The 22,897-nt window shown below is 32.0% G+C and overlaps 3 protein-coding genes across 3 annotated transcripts in view; 2 read left to right on the top strand and 1 right to left on the bottom strand.

Annotated features, from left to right (window-relative positions):
* The window catches only part of LOC127719630 (GATOR complex protein NPRL2-like), a 33,020-nt gene extending 30,356 nt beyond the window's left edge, over positions 1 to 2,664 (top strand). The window contains exon 11 of the mRNA XM_052225855.1: positions 2,312 to 2,664. Coding sequence (XP_052081815.1) covers positions 2,312 to 2,379 — 68 coding nt within the window. The 3' untranslated portion in view covers positions 2,380 to 2,664. The remainder of the gene's footprint in view (positions 1 to 2,311) is intronic.
* Positions 2,665 to 4,306: 1,642 nt separating this feature from the next.
* LOC127719380 (uncharacterized) lies at positions 4,307 to 7,735 on the bottom strand. Its single transcript, XM_052225512.1, has 3 exons — positions 6,717 to 7,735; positions 6,230 to 6,424; positions 4,307 to 4,318 (listed from the first exon to the last, which is right to left on the bottom strand). Exons 1-3 carry the CDS (start codon positions 7,728 to 7,730, stop codon positions 4,307 to 4,309), a joined length of 1,221 nt encoding a protein of 406 aa, XP_052081472.1. The 5' UTR covers positions 7,731 to 7,735.
* Positions 7,736 to 12,974: 5,239 nt separating this feature from the next.
* LOC127719465 (GATOR complex protein NPRL2-like) lies at positions 12,975 to 22,112 on the top strand. The gene is made up of 8 exons (XM_052225628.1): positions 12,975 to 12,978; positions 14,180 to 14,316; positions 15,763 to 15,860; positions 16,342 to 16,378; positions 17,447 to 17,540; positions 18,356 to 18,476; positions 19,734 to 19,891; positions 22,045 to 22,112. Exons 1-8 carry the CDS (start codon positions 12,975 to 12,977, stop codon positions 22,110 to 22,112), a joined length of 717 nt encoding a protein of 238 aa, XP_052081588.1.
* The last annotated feature ends 785 nt before the right edge of the window (positions 22,113 to 22,897 follow it).

The raw sequence follows: 22,897 nt of genomic DNA on the forward strand, positions 1-22,897 counted from the left end.
TCCCCAGAACATTAAATAAAAATCTTTTAACTACAGGAATCACACTAAAACTCTACTATGCATTGGGTAAACCAAAGTGCTCTGGAAAGACTAGCAGCTCCTTAAAAAATATATTCAGTAGTTGTGCTCATGACATGTAATTTTTCGTGAAAAGTATGATTGTGTGCTCATAATTTACTTTAAAACAAACCATATGCATGGTTCATAGACAGCTTAAAACATCTTTTTGATGGCTTCAATATTTAACAAACACTGTGAAAAGTGCTTCAACCTCCCTTCTAACTCATTAGAAATAAACCTGGTAGGTATTTGTTTTATATGCAATCATATCTACCACATCTCCTTATATTTATACTGGTGTACTGGGGGTAGTGCAGTTATACTTTGAATATGGATATGGTTTGATAAATGAGTTTGTACTGAGGACATGATATATAAATCACTCTTATAATTAGCGCCCTATTAGGGGCCCTATTTAATCTGGGAAAGACCTATAGTAATCAGTTTGTTTGTCAGTGTTTCTGTCAGAAATCTTTTCTGCCCTCTAACTTTCAAACCTCTTGGCCTTGGGTACTGAAGCTTTATATGAGTGTTCGCCATTACCAGAACGTGTGCCCTGAACAAGGAAAAAAACTGTTCGGTAATAGTCATGGTTTGAAACTTAGTTCACCTTAGTTACCCCTTTGCATATTTACAAATTTCGTTTCTGCTCTCCAACTTTTGAACCTTTATGAGTTTAGTAATAAAACTTGGCATTATTATTCACCTTTATTAGATGGTGTGTTTGGAACAAGGAGGAAAACCATATATTGAAAGTCATGGTCAAAATCTTAGTTCAAGTAAGCCACCCCTGTGAACATGTACAAAATTGTTTCAGCTCTCTAACTTTAAAACCTCTTGGAATTTTAGGGGTGCATAAGTTGTGCATCACACACAACATTTCTATTTGATGTGTGTATAGGCTATATTTATATTGAATAACCCATCATTATTTATTTGTTTACCCAAGTGGGTACCTTCTTTGATGGTACCCATCAATAACCTCTACAAGTTTTTGTTAACAAATGGTTTTTGTCGAGCCTGCGACTTCTGTCGCAGAAAGCTCGACATAGGGATAGTGATCCGGCGGCGGCGGCATTAATTAACTACTTAAAAACCTTATATTTTAGAAGATGGAAGACCTGCATGCTTCATACTTGGTATATAGATTCCTTATGTTATGAAGTTTCCTCCTGTCATATGTCCATTGTCCTTAACCTCATTGGTTCAGTGACTACAGTGACTGCTTGAAAAAAAAGTTAAGATTTTTCGTAATGTTAATTTCTCTCTTATTATGAGTAAAAGGATAACTATATTTAGTATGTGCGTACCTTGCAAGGTCCTCATGCCTGTCAGACAGTTTTTATCTGACCTGGACCTCATTTCATGGATCAGTGAACAAGGTTAAGTTTTCGTAGTCCATACATCAGATACTGTAAGCAATAGGTCTACTATATTTGGTGTATGGAATGATTTTAAGGTGTACATGTCCAACTGGCAGGTGTCTTCTGACCTTTACCTCATTTTCATGGTTCAGTGGTTAAAGTAAAGTTTTTGTGTTTTGGTCTTTTTTTCTAATACTTCATGCAATAGGTCAACTATGTTTGGTGTATGGAAATATTTTACGATGTACATGTCAGTGTGGCAGGTTTTATTTGACCTTGACCTCATTATAATGATTCATTGCTCAGTGTTAAGTTTTTGTGTTTGGTCTGTTATTTGGTGTATGGAATGATTGTAAGGTGTATATATCTGTCTGGCAGGTATCATCTGACCTTGACCTGATTTTCATGATTCATTTGTCAATGTTAAATTTTCCTGATTAAGTTTGTTTCTAAGATGTTATAAGCAGTAGGTCAACTATATTTAATGCATATATTGATTGTAAGTTGTACACGTCTGTCTGGCATGGTTCATCTGACCTTGACCTCATTTTCATGGTTCATTGGTCAATGCTAAATTTTCCTGGTTAAGTTTGTTTCTTAGAAACCATAAACAATAGGTCAACTATATTTGGTGTATGGAATGATTGTAAGGTGTACATGTATTTCCAGTTTGGTTTATCTGACCTTGTAGTAAAGTTTTATTTTTAGGACTATCAACATAAAAAAATTATCAGTAAAGCAGGCGAGACATTTCAGCATGTGAACTCTTGTTTTTATATGTTCTGTGGTTGTCATATCAGTGGAGTTATTTTTGAATATTTAAACAATAGGAAACATGGGTCATTGAGTTTATTACATTAAGCTAATTTCTGTTCATCTAATTTCAGGATTAAGTCATCAGGACCTAGAAGAAAAGATAGAGACTGATCCAAGCATTGTTATATCATGGAAGTAGACATGAAACGATCTCATTACTTACTGCCTACAGTGAACACAGTGAAGCTTAACTCATTTTACTGAGAATGCCTGAATCATTGTTTTGCTTCAGAAGATAGTACACAAATGAAACAAAACTAAATGGCACTGTGATGTGACAAAACGCAACTATCACAGAAGATCTGACTGCAAAAAAACAATAGAGCTAATGTGGAGAGACCTACAAATATATATATACATAAAAGATGCAGTGATGCATACCAAATTTTATTCTTCAAATTTTGAATATAATTGTTGCATGTGATTTTTATATGTATTTCAAGAGATAAAACATGGATAACAATTAAATAATTTACTTGCTGACTCACTGCTCAGTAAGTAGATTGACAGGGGGGTAAAAACGTTCTACCTTTAGCAACTTCTTGTGTAAGGTATAAATGGTATACCAGTAAGGATCAATTTCTCTTAATTTTCTAATATCTTACCTGAAACTACAAGACTAACTCCTTTAAATTCAGTTGTTTTCAAATAAGACAATGGTCTAGATAAGCCATAGAAAATGTGGCAGGGTTAAACATGTTTGTTAGCGCTCAACCCTCGGCTAATCTGGACAGTGGTGTAACAGCTCAAAAACAGAACAAACTGTAAAAATCAGTTTCAAAAGGCTTATCAAAATTACTCTATACCAGTAAATTAGTATAAGGCACAAAAACAACTACAAAAAAATACACATAACACAAAGCACTGATATAAAAGTACTCACAGTTACCGAAAGTTAGTTCAAAGCCAATAACTAATGAATAAATCATATAGAAAGAAAGGATGTGGGATATCTATCCAAGACACTAAATCAATACATGCACAGCAAAAAATACAATACCAAAGGAACAGTGCTGTTAATGCTGTTCTTCATCTCAAAGTCACAGTGAGACCTTTTAGCTTGGAGCGAAAATACTATCACCTCATTGCAAGTTTTAGACAGCCCCTAGCACCAGTTTGAGCGGAATTCTTTGCAAACTGACGATCACATCACAACTGTGAATTTAAGAACACAGCCATAGGGTTATATCAATAAAATAAGCCTTCTCAGATTTTCTCAGATGTGTTGTGGCCAAAAATAACTAGAACACGGAACGAGTCGAACACGGAGTTGACTCTGGAAAATTAAGTAATTTAAAACAATCTGTATGTGCATTCATATTCATTTATTAAGTACAATTGTGTAATTGTATTATAAATAAAATGTAATTAAATCATAAACATTGTATTATTTTATTATACACTTAAATAATGAATAAAGTTATACAATACCAAATAGTTATTCCCTTAACGATTTGGTAGATTAACCCAAGGGATACTAAGTTAAAAGCTGTCGGTCATAATTTAACCCAACAATTAAATTGAGGCATGCAAAAATAATACAAATATATAAAATTATATATATAAAAGTAAGAAAAGTCAGAGATTTAGAAATAGTTCTTGAAGTTTTTAATTGATTTAATGTTGATTAAAAAGACTCTACATGAACCTGATGAATGACATACAATCCATCATTGTATCATAACAAACAGAATCACACCAATCTGATTAAAAACAGTTTGCCTTTTATGCCAAATATTTTACCTTGTGCGACAGTAAGGGGTAAAATATCAGCATAAAGGGCCAACCCGTGGTAAAATCAATATTAATTCAAGCCCAAATGAATTATTTCTATTCTTATAGGACAAAAGACAGCAATTCTTTCGATAGAAGCCCTCTTTATGAAGGGAAAGGTTTGGCATCTAATATTTAATCATTCCCTGAATAACATCCCACCCATAACTGTGCCATGGTATCAATATTCAGTGACGCTGGATATATAATCCCCTGATCCTCCATAACTTTACATGTCAGTAGATCTCCCTCCCCATACAACACATGTAAGGTATGGTTGTAAATATCAGTGACTATAACATGTCCTACAGATGTTGTTACTATATCTGTAGGAAGAAATGTTTTTTCCCTGAATTAACCTCAGGATTTCACCGATTTGTCCACTTAACCTGTCTCTCCCTATCAAGAACCACCACCCTCCCATCAATATCAGATGTTTTATCTATAACAAGTGTCTCATTATTAACATTAGATGTGATTCTACAAGGGATAGTAAATTTTCTGTTTATGTTTATCATACTCATATAATTGTTTTTGTTTCCCATCCATCCCAAAGATTATAACTTTCCTACAACTTTTGTCTGTTTGGTTGTCATAATCACTCATCTCCATTACACTCAGTATGATCTCATTATGTTTAGTGATATGTATACCATGTGGCACCAATGGTGACACAGATAGGAAAGGTTTGATTTCTCCTGTATTTGTTGTTAACAGACTACTGTAAATTCATAAATTATTGCGTGCATTTATTATTGCGATTTTTGAAGATTGAACAAGAATGCGAGTTTAATTATTGCGGATTTAGGAAAAGCTACATACAGATATATATAGATATATATATATATATGTTTGAATGCGAGTTCTTATTATTGCGATACTCAAGAAGTCGCATTATTCGCATTAATAAAAACCTCGCAATAATTTCTGAATTTACAGTAACTTCTGTACTGTGATTCAAAGACAGGAGAACATCATTATTGTTTGTCCGTGACATGTCGTAAATCTTAACTGACATATCTTTAACAGTTTTGATAGTGTCATCAATGTTTATTATACGAAGAGAAGGTATCTCATCATTACAAATCCAAGCTGTCTTGTCATCCTGTATTAATGTTCTTTCCACCATGTTAAAATCTGTAGTACAACTCTTGATAACATTTAAGTTCACTTGTGGCAATCCCCTTGGAAGTTTTGTTTTCTGAAGAGTTTTGGCCCTTAAAAGACAAAGGTTATTCCATTTTTGCCTATTATCTTAGGTACTTTAGGTAAGCTTGTATTGTTGGTTTGCTGTCTAAATAATAGTTATTCCACATCTCTCATTCATTCATTCATTTTCATAAAAAAAAATGAAGTAAGAGATAACGTATATGTATATGAACATGAATATGCTTAAATTCCTTTTTATACATACATAAATGCATATCAAAAGCACAAAAGTCAAAGATTGAAAATAATTCTTGAAGTTTTTAATTAAAAATGCTGATTAAAAAGACACTGCAAACATGACCCGATGAATGACATAATGGCTTCGGTGTGAGCCAAGGCTCCGTGTTGAAGGCCGTACTTTGACCTATAATGGTTTACTTTTACAAATTGTGACTTGGATGGAGAGGTATCATTGGCACTCATACCACATCTTCTTATATCTATTGCATCATTGCATAACTATAACAAAATGACACTCCACCCATAAATGTCAATTAACTTGTATCTATGTTCATTTTGAATATATTAATGATTGCCTGGTATTTGTTTGCTCTACATGTCACTTGTTACCCATCCATATACAGGATGATTGATCAAATCAGTTACTACCCCACTTCTCCATTAGTTCATTCATTTTCTAAGATCTTAGTTAAAAAACAAACTTATTTATCATGTTTATGGACATCAATTTTTAAATGTTCTTTTATAGGAATATAATATACAAAAAGCTTTTTAATTGCTAAGTCAGAAATTAAATATTTATTAATTTTTTTTAAACAAAACATATTGAATTAAAAAAACATCTTCACCACATGTATTTTGGCATCTGTTCTTTGATCATCCCCAGAATGACTTCCCACCCATAGCTGTCCCCTTGTATCAATATCAAGCGACCATGGATATATAATCCCCTGTTCCTTCATAACTTTACATGTCAGTAGATCTCCCTCCCCTGACAAGACATGTAAGGCATGGTTGTCAATATCAGTCACTATAACATGACCTACTGATGTTGTTACTATATCTGCAGGATTAAATAGTTTATCCCCCGAATTAACCTGATTATTTCCCTGATAGGTCCACTTAACCTGTCCGTCCCTGTCCAGAACGATCACCCTCTCATCATCATTACATGTTCTATCTATAACCAGTATGTCATTGTTAACATTAGATGTAATGATAAAAGGGACAGTGAATAATCTCTGTTTATGTTTATCATACTCATATGATTTTTTTTTGTTTCCCATTCATCTGAAAGATTATAACTTTCCTACAGCTTTTGTCTGTTAGGTTGTAAGTACTATCCTTATCCACTACACCCAGTATAATCTCATTATGTTTAGTGACATGTATGCCAAGTGTTATCAGTGGTGACACAGACAGGAAAGGTTTGATTTCTCCTGTCTTTGTTGTTAACAAACTGACTTCAGTACTGTGATACAAAGACAGGAGAATATCATTATTTTCTGTCAGTGTCATGTCATTAATTTTAACTGAAATATCTTTAACAGTTGTGATTTTGTCATCAATGTTTATTTTATGAAGAGTAGGTATATCATCATCGCAAATCCAAGCTGTCTTGTCATCCTGTATTATTATTCCATCCACTGTGTTAAAATCTGTAGTATAACTCTTGATAACATCTAAGTTGACTTGTGGCAATCCCTTTGGAAGTTTTGATTTCTGAAGTGAACCAAATAAGTTGGTCATGTTCATTAAACTTCCTTTTGTAGGAAAGAAATTCTTTGATTCGTCAGGAAAGGCCTCAAAGGATGCATCTGGAATTTCATTTTTTCTGAATTCTGAAAAAGTATTGAACACATACGCAGCTTGATTTGATTCTAATACTTCTTGTATGTTGCTTTGCTTATAAAGTAAAGTTTCCTTTACTTCTGCCATTTGCTTCTCTTTTTCTGTGATAGATTTTTCTATTCTTTGCTTTTCACTTTCTATTTGTTCTCTAAGTGCTTTAGCATACTTTATGACTTCATTCATGATCAACTTTTCTTGTTGATTAATTTTCTGAACAGATTCAGCAGAAAATTGCTCATATTTTGCTTTAAAATCCCTAACTTTACTGTTTTCTTTTTCACAAAGTGTGAATTTTTCTGAAAATTTGGATTCTATTTCTTTCAGTTTTTCTCTTCTTTCATTGCACACTGTCTCAATTGAATCTAGGTCATGCTTTTTATGGGAAGCAGTTATACAATCTGGACATACTAAGCGGTCACATGTTCTACAAAACATGCAATTCAACTTTTTCTTGTGAATCTGACAGGGAATGTTATCAGTAATAATCGTATGTTCCTGTTCTTTTTTAGCCTCTGAACCTTTTACATCAACAATGTCATGTGTGATTGAGGTTTGAACTTTTAAATGAATTTTCTTACATTTTTCACACATAAGTGTATTGCATTGTACACATTTCCATTTAATGTTTGTGTCAGTTTCACACAACTCGCATGGTTTTGGTATTTGGGCTCCCTTTATGGATCGTGAAAATGCCATCTTGATTCAAATAGCCACTACAAAACATATAAAAGATATTTCATCTTGATGTGATTCTGTGAACATATTTTTTTTCATTAATATTGATGTTAATAGACTGTAGACAAATGTAGACAAAAGTGTTGCTTCAATTTTTATGTCAGTGGTTTGGGACTTCGGGGATGGATTTTAGGCCAATAGATATTCAAATCATGTGCCAACTTTCTCAATGGTTGTTATACAAGTCTCCCAATTTCAGATCGTATGCAAATTGTAAAACAATGCACGCCCAGTTCAACAAACTTTGGTAAAACTGCGCATTCCATAAATATAAACGAATGCACAGTTTTGCACTTGTATGATGGGTCTGGTTGCATTCCTGTTACGTGCATCAGCATGCACAGTTTTACAATTGATTGATGATCTAGGCTTCATTGCTTTAAATGCATATAAATGAACTGCTCATTTGTACAATTTCCTGGGGAATTGTGCATAATGTACAGATCATATGAAAATTGTAAAACAATGCACGCCCAGTTCAACAAACTTTGGTAAAACTGCGCATTCCATAAATATAAACGAATGCAGTTTTACAATTGTTTGATGATCTAGGCTTCATTGTTTTAGATGCCTATATATATATGAACTGCTCATTTGTACAATTTTCTGGGGAATTGTGCATAATGTACAGATCGTATGAAAATTGTAAAACAATGCACGCCCAGTTCAACAAACTGTGGTAAATCTGCGCATTCCATAAATATAAACGAATGCACAGTTTTACAATTGTATGATGGACCTGGTTGCATTCCTTTACGTGCATCAGCATGCACAGTTTTACAATTGTTTGATGATCTAGGCTTCATTGTTTTACATGCATATATATGAACTGCTCATTTGTACAATTTCCTGGGGAATTGTGCATAATGTACAGATCATATGAAAATTGTAAAACAATGCATGCCCAGTTCAACAGACAATTGTAAATCTGGGCATGCTCAGTTCTACAAAATCATGTGACAAAACATACCTTCTATTTCCCCTCTTTCACCTTTATTGATAAAAAGTAAATTGACAAATTACTGTTTCAATATTGTTTATTTACACAGACAAAAGATAAGAGATCTACACTACCTGACATATTTTTTTTAAAATTTATTCAATGGGTTGATTTATCATGGTAAACATTGTAAAAATTATTTAAATTTAAATTATTTTTGAAGAAAACTTTTAATAAACTGAATATAAGTTACCTAGCAATTATTTCCCTTTATCAAAATGTCCACAGACTGCAATCTCCCAGTGCGATGGTTTGAAAAATTGATCATACTTTGGTTAAGATGCCTGGTATGAACGAACAATTTAATTTATGAAATAATAATCAATGACAACCTGTATTTATGCCATCATCGTTTGTTTGAATATATGTCAAATTTTTCCTGAAATAAAAGACACAATTTTGTGTTTTACTATATATGTTTGAACTCCAGCACTTTTACAAAATATTATCTCCTCTGCAAACCTCTATATCTATTTTCAAATTATCAGAGACATCTGACCATCAATTGCAATGTTTGGTCTAGACAAGAATTGTTGGGTCAATTGTATTCTTTTTTGATAATTTAAAGACCTAATGTTATAGTAAAAATTTGTAAAAAAAAAACCAGAGACCTATTTATACTAGAGTTTAAATGTGTATCTTTTTTAAAGCAAGTGAATGAGTGTGTGAACTGAGCAACTTTGGTGAAATTGAGGACAAACCACGTTTATGATCCTTGAAAAATTGCAAAAGCAGATAGTAATCTCTTTATATGTCATTCCATCCAACTTTGTGTCCAAATCGTAGGGGTTCCACAAGATAACTTGAGTGTCCCAAATTGCTTGATTGGAATGAAATTTATATACATATGGAAGATACAGGGAATTGTTTTACATTTTGTCATAGTGGGGCCTTTCATAGCTTGCTATGAGATAAAGGTTTTGCTCATTGTTAAAGGCCATACACTGACAGTATTTAACTCATCTACATCATTTGGTCTCTGTTAGATAGTCTTCTCGTTGACAATCATACCATATCTCCTCATTTTAATATAAGAATAAGCCTATTTGTTTTGTGGTCCAATATACAAATACTTTGCGTCCTGCAGTCTTCAGTGATTATCATTTGGAAATATTGTCATCCTTATGCATCGATTTTATATGAACATTGATATTGTCATTAAGTTTCGTACATTAAAACAGGTGATACATGTATTCAATATTCTATTGTAAATCAAATTTCTTTGCACAGTCAAATGAAAATAGATTGATCTTCCATACCTTTTTTCTTGAAAAAAATTTCCTCAGCTGTTTGTTAGTAACACATCTTCATTTTCCTTAGATGTCAGTCAATCAGGAAGTTAATAAGAACTTGTCTATACTTGATCCAGATTTATAGCAGCATTTAAGTCCTTCTTATGCATACAAATAAACCTGTAGTTGTGGTATTTATTGATATTAGTTGTAGATCTGTACAGGCAATTCGAATATTTATCTTTTGTCATTAGTTTTCTCGATTTGGGCTATTTATGTTTGATAAAAAAAATGTGACAAAATTTTACTCTTCATTTAAAAAATAATGTTTATTTAATATTAAGTGCTAGAGTTGAATTTGAGTTTTTGAAAGGCCACTCTAAATTAATCATTTCTCCATAACACAAAAATTTGTAAATATGTCTCCATATTTCTTTTATAAATTACACTAGGGCCTGTATCTGTCAATTGTTGTATATAGTGAAGCTAATGCAATTCATAATTCAAGATGTACATGCAATTCACATGAAACATATTAAACCTGTTCCGTTCAAATACAATTTTTTGTTCAGCAACAAATAAACCAACATTTTATTTAAGAATTTTATGTTTCTTTTTGTAATTTTGTAGAGTTAAATGTTGTTTTGGCACACATTTTTAGTATGGAGCACAGATACATTTCTATGCAACAACTATGAAATTATGTGTCTTATCAGAATTTGTGTTTGTTTCCCTATGCATTGTAGTGATGGTGTAATGGGTAGCACATGCTGTCATGCATGTTGAATTTTATTTAGAAATACAATTTGATTTTGGAATGCTACAATATTTGTCAAAAATTTAAGTTTTTTTTCTGTTTCAAACAGGAATATTAATAATTATAATTCGCTATGAGCAGTCAGTTTGGTTCATTTTTTAATGAAATAAGCTGAAAAACATCACTGATGTATTATTATCTTGTCCCATCAGTCTTTCAATTGTTGCATACTTTCGTCATTTTTGTTGTTGCTACTCAAGCAGTCTTCCTCTTCCTCCTACTCCTCTTTGTCCTCCTCTTTCTCATCAAATTTGTAAAAATAAAATTTGGGTAATAAAAAATAAATGTTAAATGGAGGACATGTAATTAGGAGAGGCTTGTAAAAATATTCATATATTAAGTATGTTAGGCTATTGGGTATATAGCTTCTTATGTCAAAGAACGTCTCGTCCTTTTTCTAAAAAAAGTTCATTGGAAGATCCCAAGAACTTGTTGATAAATATTCTTTATCAACTTTACAAATAATACATGTCGTCTTGAAGTATAGATTCTAGGTACTGACATTGTTTATCATCTTTATTACATGTTATAGTGTTCTTTTATTCGTCTTTGTAAATTATTAACCTTTACTGTTTAGTCCATTTTTGGTAATATTCTTTAGTCGTGACTTGGTACTTGTGCATACCGCCAATGTGTTGCTGTGCTGTGGTCATTTTTTGTATTCTTGTCTTTCATTTTTGCTTGTGTGCTTTGTCTATATGCTATTTTTTTTTTAGTTGTTGACATATTTGTTTGTTTTTATAGGTGTTAAGATTATAACACAATGTTGACATTTTTACCTATTATATAAATAAGAAGATGTAATGTGAGTTCCAATGAGACAACTCTTTATCCAAGTCACGATTCATAAAAGGTTAACAATTATAGGTCAAAGTACGGCCTTCAACATGAAGCCTATGTTCATACCGAACATCAAGCTAAAGGGCCCCAAAATGACTAACGTAAAACAATTTAAACAGGAAAACCAACGGTCTAATCTATATAATAAAATGAGAAATGGGAAATACTTATGAACCACACCAACAAACGACAACCGCTGAACAACAGGCTCCTGACTTCGGACAGGTGCATAACATCGAGCGGGTTTAAAGGTTTTAACAGGCGCCAACCTTCATCCTAACCTGAGACAGTAGTGTAAAATTACAACATACAAAGTAAAATCACCAAAATTCTGAACTCCGAGGAAAATTCAAAAGGAAAGTCCCTAATCAAATGGCAAAATCAAATGATAAAACAAATCAAACGAATGGACAACAACTGTCATATTCCTGACACGCTATAAAATATCAATTGAAATGGCTTAACTCGAACAAAAACAAGTAAACATACACTGCACAAATACGTTTAATCTATAACACAATGTAAATACAATATTAAAACGTAGATGACTATATAATATAGACGTGCGTTTGTTTTGTACAAACATTGTTGTCAATATAACGGAGTTTTATGTGACTGTCATTCAAGTGAGAGATTTAGCTAGCTATAAAACCAGGTTTAATCCACCACTTTCTACATAAGGAAATGCCTGCACCAAGTCAGGAATATGACAGTTATTTTCCATTAGTTTGATGTGTTTGAGGTTTTGATTTTGTCATTTGATAAAGGACTTTCCGATTTGAATTTTCCTTGGTTCTCTCATCTTTTTCTTTTCTTTACTTTGTGGGTTGTTTATGGTTCTTTCTGTGTAAAAGGTGGAGGGAATAGAGGTTTCTGAATTTTGTGTCAACTCATTTTATCATATTCTACAATTCTTTTTTTTTTTTTGGAGCAAAGACATTTTGTTTGAAGGAGTAATAGCCAATCCAAAAGGAATCCATCATAAATTCTCCCATTAGGGTATTTATTTTTGATTGCAACAGAAGAGATGCAGTAAAAATGATAAGTTCATGAAGAATGAAAAACATGTTATGGCTGTTAATTTTACTTTAGCTATTGAACAATTGAACAATGAAATATGATATATTTTAAAAGGCACTACGTCTTCTTTGTACAAACAGATATTTTTATGAATGGAATGCCTTATAATGTATATTATGTTTATTTGTTAGTCTGAAATTGAAGCCCTTTCACAGGAACATAACAGGGAAAACATCCTTCAGTTCCTGGAAACATTAATGCACCAGCTTAATAAATATGAATATTGCAGTATAAGGATGGGTATGTTGTATGTTGTACATGTTTCAAGTATTACTGAACATAACTATCTGTACTTCATGTTTGGTCAGCAGCTCTACAGCATTGAGTTGTGTAACATGGGTGTACTTTTCAGATCTGGCAGACACCTACTTTCTGCTTGTCAATACTTTGAAGTTGTCAATATGAGGACTGAACTTAAAAAACGAAATTTCAAGCACTACTCAAAACATCAACATTTTTTTTAACAAACTAAATAACGTTTTTTTTCGTTTTACAATCACTGAAATGTAATCCCCCATTTTATTAAGGATACATATTGAAATTCTACTTTTTGAATGTAGAGATTCAGATGAAGGAAGCAATTATTTGGCCACTTTAATAGTAAAAGTTAATTTCTTTTTGTGTTTCAAAATTTGGCAACTTTTAATATTAAAAAAATAATTATAAAATAGGTTATTTTAATGCAGACATGTTTTTTATTTTATCATGGTGATATCATTAATAGGCTGAACATTGGCATATTTGATATTCATGACCTAAAATTTTGTTTAAACCATTGTTCCTGGTAAGAGTAATATGAACATACGCCTTAGCGATATCTTTGTATAATGTATCTTAAACATTATAGCATTATAACTTTTTGAAGTCAAGTGGACAAAAAATAACCTTCTCCTGTATTATATGTGATATGTGTCATATAAAATTGTGAATACAGATATATATTTTGACCAAGTTGACAAGGGTTCAGAAATTAAAAAAAAATTGGGGGTACTTTCAGCGATAATTTTCTAAACAGACCATGTTGTATAGACAATATACGCCGGACATATTTACAGCTGACCTCCAAATGACCTTTGATTACTTGTGTCAATGGGTTGCTGTCTCATTAACTTGTACCCTACATACCACAACAACCTTCCAACTTAGCCGAGAAAATAGAAATGTATTTTGTGAACTGTCCTATTTTAATCTCGTATAAAATGTAATTCAATGACATATGACTATCAGTGGCTGATCCGGGGGGGAGGGTTGGAACCTCCCCCTATTTTTTTACGATCAATGCTTTTAAATTTTTAAATAGGGACATATGTTTGAAACCCCCCTTTATCCTGGGTTGGATCCCCTGTTTTAAAAATGGCTGGATCCGCACCTGAATATGTTCAATATTGATCTTATATTTATAGGTACCTTTTCTTGTAGATATATGTATTCTGTTATTTAGGTGAAAGTTGTACTGTTCACTTAAATGTTGCTCCCAAAATATATGACTCTCCTCCTGTTCAGGATCAAGAGGTACCAGTCTTCTTAAAAGATAAACAGAATTTAAAATTAGGTCATTGGGATTTAACAATTCAACAGGTATTTCCAGAAAGACTAAAATCAATAGAATATGAAATCACATTCAGATTCCTAATGAGCGTCAAATTGTCAAGAAATAGACAATAACCAAAATACTTGGAAATAATGCACATACTTCTAAATTATACAAAAGATAGTGAACATATTACTCATATTAGCTGAAAAAAAATCATGTGATTTAAAAACTATACAATGGAGTTTTTATGTATTCTCTGAACCATAAAAAAGGGATCTATGACAACTGATGTATGACTGATAAAAATGTCTGAGTGAATGACATCTGATACAATACATGAATAATCCACCTCTCCTGCCACATATTTTAGCATCAGTATGTCTGGCATGACAAAAAAAGTCATTTAAAAGAGACATATTAAGAGATACAAAACAAGTAGAAATATACTTTTTTGAATAGAATCAAAATCACATGGCCTGAATCATACAAGTGCACTTACTAAAGTAGGCATAATGATAAGTTGATTGATTGATTTGATTGGTGTTTAATGCTACATTCAGCATTGTTGTGCTATTTCGTGGCGGTCAGTTTTTTTATAGTGGCGGGAGCTGGAGTGCCAGAAGAGACCCATGACCTTTTGTAGGAAATCTAACAATTCTAGCCAATTAAGATTGGAGTCGAGCACGGCTGCCATTTGCGGGATTTGAACTCACAACCTCAGTGTTGACAGATTAGTGATACATTAGTTTAACTACTTAGACCACCCTGCCACCGAGGCCCTTCATAATGTTAAATCTAACATTTACATTGGAAAGTCTTTAAGAATGAAATGTATCACAGAATCACTTTCAATGTTCATGGTGCAAATAAACAAGGTATTTGTAATTTTGAATGAATTATAATATTGGTGATATAAATCAGAAGGATAAGTATAAATGTTACCCGAAGACTTGCTTCACTCTCTATAATATTTAGGAATTCATTTTAAAAGATACATTTTACATGTATCTTTTAAAAGATACATGTAAAATGTATCTTTTAAAATGAATTCCTAAATATTATAAGATACATTTTACATGTTTTAAGTTTCTACAATACCAAATTTCATAGAGTATTAACTTTAGATTGTGTTAAAAAATGAAGAAGAACAAAATTTGGTATGTCCATAAAGTTTTTCTGGATTGACCTTCAACAGGAACACTCAAACCCAAACATTTAACCGCCAATGATATAATGATGTATGAATACTTGAATACTTCAGGAGCTATATGATAAAAAGGGGACACGAAAAGAATAGCCAAATCTACTTAAGTTTAATTAACTTTGCCTGCAAAAGTTTGAATCTTTGTTTAAAAATTTAGAAATTATTCAGAAACAGAGAGTTTAAGAATGGTACGTTATTAATCATGTCAGTACCGCAACACTGAATTCTGACAGTAATAAGATGTTTTAAATGTGAGAAACTGAGAGTAGATATTTTTATATTTTAGATTCTCTCCTATATCGATGGATTTAAGCATGTGGCGAAGATAGCTGGTGAGGCTGATGTGGAGATTAACCTGGTGAAATCTTGTTTGCAGAATCTTGTGTAAGTTTTCTAACATCAAACTAATATGAAACTGTGACAAAACTTCGTTCATACTTTGTAGTGAGTATATTTAATAGAGAAACAGCCAAATAATTTTATAAAAAAATCAAAGTGTATTTCCATGTATATTGTAAAAACTGTTCTGAACCACATAACCTATGTATTAATATTTACACCAAGATTGGTGATCCTCATTGGTGCCTCTAATATACTTTAAGTGCCTTCCACTCCACTCATATATTTTTTTAATCTGGAATAGTCCTCAGTTAAGTCTTTTTTATAAAACACACAGGAGAGTACATGCCATGGAAAATTAAAGTTTTAATTATTGATACTAGTGCCAAATTAGCAATTGTAATTAAAAAAATACTAAATATGCTATTTTGTCATGTCATTTTAAGATTTTTCATTGTTCCATTATATTCATGTTGAAAAAAATGTCCTTTGATCATAATAAATAATATGTCTGTTTTCTTTATAGACATTACCAAGTTATCAAGGTTATTCCAATTTTCCAGGTAATTATTTTTTTGATTTCTCATACTCTTCCAACAGCATAAGGGAGGTAATTCTCACTTTTTTCAATGATTTGTAAAATTGACCATTATAAAGCTTTACAAATGAAATAAAATGCAAGACAATGCAATTTATGGACATTTTATCAAAAATATAATACAGTACAAATTTTCTTGATTATTAAAAGTTAAATGTTTTGAAATGATATTACAGTAATCATTTAAGGTCTAGTTTTACTAATATAAAAATAAGCAGATGTGGTACGATTGTCAATGAGACAATTATCCACCAAAGTTTAATTGATGTGGATATAAGCAATTACTAAGCCTAGATGAGTGATCATGATACTGAAAATTGCTTTGAAATGCTAATGAATTTTAAATTTTTAACATACAGATGATTAAGTTATTGGTTTGACCTATTAGGAACATAAATTAATGTTTTTTTTTATCATTTTTATGCCCCCGCCGTAGCGGAGAGGGCATTAAGTTTTAACTTTGTCCGTCTGTACGTACGTATATTCGTCCGTACATACGTCCCAAAATTGGTTTCCTGTTCTCTAACTTTAGTTTGCCTCAACCAAATGTTATGAAACTTATACACAATGCTTATTACCACAAAACAAAGATCAAGTTTGAATTTTGGTGGCGTCACTTTTACTGTTCTAGAGTTATGCCCCTTTATAAATGAAAAAAATGCTGAATTTTTCGTTTCCGTTCTTTAACTTTAGTTTGCCTCAACCACATATTATGAAACTTATACACAATGCTTATAACCACAAAACACAGATCAAGTTTGAATTTTGGTGGCGTCACTTTTGCCGTTCTAGAGTTATGCCCCTCTACAAATGGAAAATTTGCTGAATGTTTCGTTTCCGTTCTCTTACTTTAGTTTGCCTCAACCAAATGTTATGAAACGTATACACAATGCTTATTACCACAAAAATCAGATCAAGTACAAATTTGGGTAGCGTCACTATTACAGTTCTTGAGTTATATCCCTTTATAACATTATATGCAAGCAGGGGTATCAGCTGTGTCCCATGGACACATTCCCCATTTATTTTGTAGTATTCCAATGTCTACACCACACGTCCAGACATACAAACACTTTACACAAACAAGAGACTTCAAGAAGAGTGTATCAAATTTGTAGCAAAGAAAGGTTGAAATTTTTTTTTTATTGAGTAAAATATCCACCAGTCTCTGTTGATCATCAGTTCACCTGGTCAGATGGTGGCTAAGTCACCATTTGATGTCAGTCTCCCTTCCATTAACTTTTTAAACGCCTCTCTAAAACCACTAGAATGATCATTTATGTACCAAACTTTATCACACAAATGGTGTTCAGTTGAACACTTATATCTTATAACCCCACTAACAGATCACTATGATAAATAGCATTGGCAAATTCAGATTAAAATTTCATTGAAGATTCTTGAAAAATATTATATGTTCAAATAAATTTAAAGTTAAAAGTTACAGTAAATAATCGGAAAACTAATGAAAATAAATATTGGAAGATCTTTCTATGGACCATTTGGTTCCAAACTTAAAATACATAGTTGATGCCTTTAACTACCATTTAATATCGGTGACCCTATTACAAAAAAAACCCAGAAAATTCAGCAAAACATAAATAAGTTAAAACAAATGGAGGAATTATAACCAAATATGTAGTAAATGTTGTATATGTGACAAACTTTTAGATGATATCAATTACCACAAATATTATCAATAATGAAAGTCATTACTCCTATCAATAGAAACAGATGATTTTACCAAGTAGAGAAATTTAAAAAATCCAAAAATTAATAGGATTAAATGCAATTTAATTTGAAGAAGTTTATAGATCAATTTTACTTGTCTGTAGAAATACAGTTATCCTTCCTAGCATATCTCAAAATAAGTTTAGGAATTATTTTTGAATAGATCTATAGGAAGTCCAAGACACTCTAATTTAGAATTCTATATTTTTAGGCAATTTACAACCACCAAACTTCAGGGATATTTTCCTACTTTATTGCTCATTAGGACCAGGTGTAACAGTAAAAGACATATGTTCAAGATTCAATCCTCATGCTCTAAAAATTGATGAAAGGTATGTTATTCATACTGCAAAAATGAAGAAGAAAGAAAAAAAATAGATCTTTTGTCTTGTCATCAAATCTAAATATATAAACAATCCTAAACCAGAATACACTTAACTGCATATACAAATTAAGAAATATCTGAAAGTTTTTACTGTTGTTTCAGTCAATTGTATATCAGAGTGAGAAACACTTTTCGTCAACAAAAGATTCATCAGTGACACTCGAATAACAAAAGTTAAAAGGCGAAATACAGTACGTAGGTGAAGAGCATAGGACCAAAATACTGGAAGCTTTTGTCCAATACAGCTAAGGTAATCTGACTGATTGAAAAAAGGAAATCTTGTGACCCTTGATATTATCACAACATTAAAACAGAAATAATCACAGCAATGAAACTGATTTCTTTGTGGATGGAATTTCCAAAATAGTATTTATTATTTCTGATATTATCAATATCAGGGTCTTAAATTTCTCTTTTGAATTGTTTTACATTTTGTCATGTCAGTGCCTATTGTAGCTTACTATACCATATGGCCTTTGCTTATTGTTGAAGGCCGTACGGTGACCTATAGTTGCTTACATCTACATCCCTGGTGTAGTGTTGCTTCATTGACATTCATACCACAGCTTTTAATTTTTGTATTCTATCCATTTATAAAACTATATAATTCCATATCTAATTAAGTGTATGTCTAAAAGAATTAATGGTGCATTGTTCAGGTATTTTAGACTTTATCTTTTTCATTCAACCATATGGCATTGTCTGTCTTTCTACAGGCACATGAACTTATAGCACATTCAAATTACTTCCTTAGAGGTTATCATTCCCTTTGGCATCTCAATAAAGAAATGTCAAAATTTTCATTGAAAAATGCGCTATAAAAGTGATGCAAAATTTTAGTATACGCAGCAACACAGGTACAAGAAAGCAATATAAAAGTATAATCAAGGATGCTTGCAGTTGGTGAAGCAAGTCTAAAGTACTTTTTTTTCTAATTTATGCCAACTTCCATTCTATGGCGGCAGATTTGCAGAACACAAGGGATTATTGAGTTAAAATTATTCTTGATGGCGTTGAGTGATTTCCTGTGAAACGGGTGATTTCTGGTGATTTGAATTGATATCACTCTGATTTATGACCCTGTCATCCATTATCTATATAATTAATAGTGCTTAAGTGCTTGAGTGATCCCTTTGGTTCATGGTATATTCTTACAGTTCATTTCATGTAACAGTCAGTTCTGTTTTTTGTAAATTTTTTGTAGAAAATTGATCCAGTTTGGTCTTATGAAAGGATTGATTAGACGTCTACAGAAATATCCAATCAAATTTCCAGGAGATGTTATGACCTCTGTAAAACTACAGCATTTATATCCATGGTTTAATGGTCGCCATAGTTATGATGAAATATGTTCAAAAACTGGCAAGTAAAATTAAAAGTAAAGACTTCTGGAAATGCAGAATGTTTCTTGGAACAAACACACTGCCTTGTTTTTCTTCCTGTTCTGAGTAGATCCTAATAAAATAAAACCCAAGACTTAAATTAATATCTGATTATAATCTACTTAGCATGTTGCATGATGAAGATTGTTTAGCCTTTTCTCATTTAAAAAAAAAATTTCATTCAATGAAATGCAGTAAAAAGATTTTATATGTATAACAATGTGATATGGATTGAATATACCATTTTTTTCCCTTGTTAAACTTTATGTCACCTGAAGAAAAATTAGCAAACAAAGAATTTAGATCCAGAGTGAATCAAGTCTTAAAAGGGAGTCAACCCAAATTTATTCTTAGTGTAAATTTTGTACTGAAATAGTACAATATATGGTGTATGCGAGGTAATGCTTGACATTCATTCCATACTAAAAGCATATAGATTTCAAGGAATAAAACTGCCGTACATCAGCCATAAATATAGTTATTCCCCCTTCTCCACCAAATAATATCGGTTAGGGCTTGATAATTTAAGCAAGCTTGTTAAATCCTGGTGCAGCATATCAGTGACAACAAATAAGGTCAATGTTCTTTCACCTTATATTGATCTTGTCTAGAGCAATGTGAAATATTGTCCTGAGCAATGTGAAATATAAAGGGCATAAGATACAGTAGTTTTGATCCCACAGTGAATTTTTTACAAGCATTGCATACAAGCTATTTTTCGCAAACTCATTTCAAATATGTAATAAAAAATATACCTTCATGTGTTACTTTTAGAGATAAGTTGGGTCAAAATTTTAGACATTTACTCAGAATTTCGGTATCTTGAACAATTCTTTTCTTTAGACAGACATACCTAACTTTTTTGTTTCAAAAGATAAACAAAAGCAGATTTTTGTAAACACATTTGGAAATTCTTCTTTACATACGTATGCTCTAAATTTGTGTAGCAATTCTTTGGCAATAATTCATTTTTATCAAAGTTTCATGGTTTTAGAAAAAACAGGCATTTTTGCTGTTTATTTATGTAATTTTTAAAATATTCATCACTGATTTGTTCATCAAAATTGGTACAAATAATCGTCAAACATAATCAACCCAAATATTAGTTTAAAAAATAGGGGTCAATGTACTTGTTTTCAAACTTATGATTAAAATCAGTCAAAAAGGTGTGTCTTTTCCTGATATGTCACAGTTTGACATCGCAAAAAACAACATTTTACGTTAACAACATCATTACCTCTCCTGTTACTGTATCGTATGCCCTTAAACACAAGTTAAAGGAGGACAGAACACATTATGCTCTCAAGAAAAAAAAATGGAAAATACTTTACTAACAATTATCATCATAACATTACACAAACACATATCATTGAACTACAGAAATACCACTAAAACCTACTAGGGTAACCCAAAATATTGAAAGGGAAAGCAGCTCATTCTTCAATGTATCACTAGTATTGGTGCTTATGACATGTAAAATTTTGTGAGAAGTTCTCATTCTGTGCTCAATATTTACGTTAAAACAAATCATATGCATGGTTCAAGTACAGTTTAAAACATCTTTTTAGCTCACTTCAAGTGAGCTTTTCTCATCTCTTGGCGTCCGGCATCGTCCGTTAACTTTTACAAAAATCTTCCACTCTGAAACCACTGGGCTATATTTTACCAATCTTGGCCACAATCATCATTGGGGTATCTAGTTTGAAAAAGTGTGTCTGATGAACCGCCTTCCAACCAAGATGGCCGACATGGCTAAAAATAGAACATGGGGGTAAATGCAAGTTTTGCCTATTATTTTGAAAACCGCTATAAAATTGTGCGAAAATTGTTTCAGCTCTCTAACTTTAAAACCTCTTAGAATTTTGGGGATGAATAAGTGGTGCATCACACACAACATTTCTGCTTGTTGTGTGTATAGGCTTTTTTTTTATTATCCATCACTATTTATTTGTTTACCCAAGTGGGTTCCTCTGTGAAGGTTCCCATCAATAACTTCTACAAGCTATTGTTAACAAATGGATTTCTTTCTGTGGTTTTAATATCAGTGAGAGTAGTTTTTGAATATTTAAACAATAGGAAACATCAGTCATTGAGTTTATTACATTAAGCTAATTTTTGTTTATCTAATTTCAGGATTGAGTCATCAGGACCTAGAAGAAAAGATAGAGACTGATCCAAGCATTGTTATATCATGGAAATAGGCATAAAACTATCTTGTTACTTGCTGCCTATAGTGAACACGATGAAACCTACCTACATTTTACTGAGAAATGCCTGAATTATTGTTTCGCTTCAGAAGATAGTACACAATTAAAGCAAAAATAGATGGCCTTGTGATGTGACCAAACACAACAATCACAGAAGATCTGACTGAAAGAAAACACAGGAGCAAATGAGGAGAGACCTACAAATATGTATAAAAGATACAGTGATGCATTACCATTGTTTATTCTGCAAAGTTTAAATATAATTGTTGCGTGCGAAATGTTATTTTAAATGTATTTCATAAGATAAAATACAGATAACAATTAAATAATTCACTTGCTGACTCATTGCTCAGTAGGCAGACTGACAGTGGTAAAACACATTCTACCTTTATCAACTTGTTGTGTAAGGTATACATGGTATAAGGATAATTTTTATGTCAATTTGCTGATATCTTCTCTGAAACTATAAGACCAACTTTTTAAAATGCAATTGAGTTCAAATAAGACAATGGTTAGATGAGCAGGGATGGGGCAGATTATGCCCACGGTAAACTGGCTTAATGCCAACTTTTTTTCCTGTACTGAGTCTTACAAACTATCTGGACCAAGTGCTGTTTGTTCTTGTTTATCTTTAATGGTTCATATTTCCTTTGAGGACTCAATTGCTGTGGACTGTAAGTAATTCCTGTTATCCTTGAAAATAATTATAAACAGGAAATTTTAACACCGTTTTGTTTTTGCAATTTTCATAGTATGAGTGAAAACGAAAAAATCATTAA

The sequence above is a fragment of the Mytilus californianus genome, unplaced genomic scaffold (assembly GCF_021869535.1).
Source record: "Mytilus californianus isolate M0D057914Y unplaced genomic scaffold, xbMytCali1.0.p SCAF_1, whole genome shotgun sequence".
Classification (NCBI taxonomy): domain Eukaryota; kingdom Metazoa; phylum Mollusca; class Bivalvia; order Mytilida; family Mytilidae; genus Mytilus; species Mytilus californianus.

What these genes read in the sequence shown, in the direction of transcription:
- LOC127719380 (XM_052225512.1), bottom strand. Translation starts at nt 7,730, where the DNA reads ATGGCATTTTCACGATCCATAAAGGGAGCCCAAATACCAAAACCATGC. An exon ending in CAACTGTTAAAGATATTTCA is followed by an intron (nt 6,425 to 6,716) that starts GTTAAAATTAAT and finishes AAACATAAACAG; the next exon opens with AGATTATTCACTGTCCCTTT.
- LOC127719465 (XM_052225628.1), top strand. An exon ending in CAAATTTGTAGCAAAGAAAG is followed by an intron (nt 17,541 to 18,355) that starts GTTGAAATTTTT and finishes CTATATTTTTAG; the next exon opens with GCAATTTACAACCACCAAAC. An exon ending in TGAAATATGTTCAAAAACTG is followed by an intron (nt 19,892 to 22,044) that starts GCAAGTAAAATT and finishes ATCTAATTTCAG; the next exon opens with GATTGAGTCATCAGGACCTA.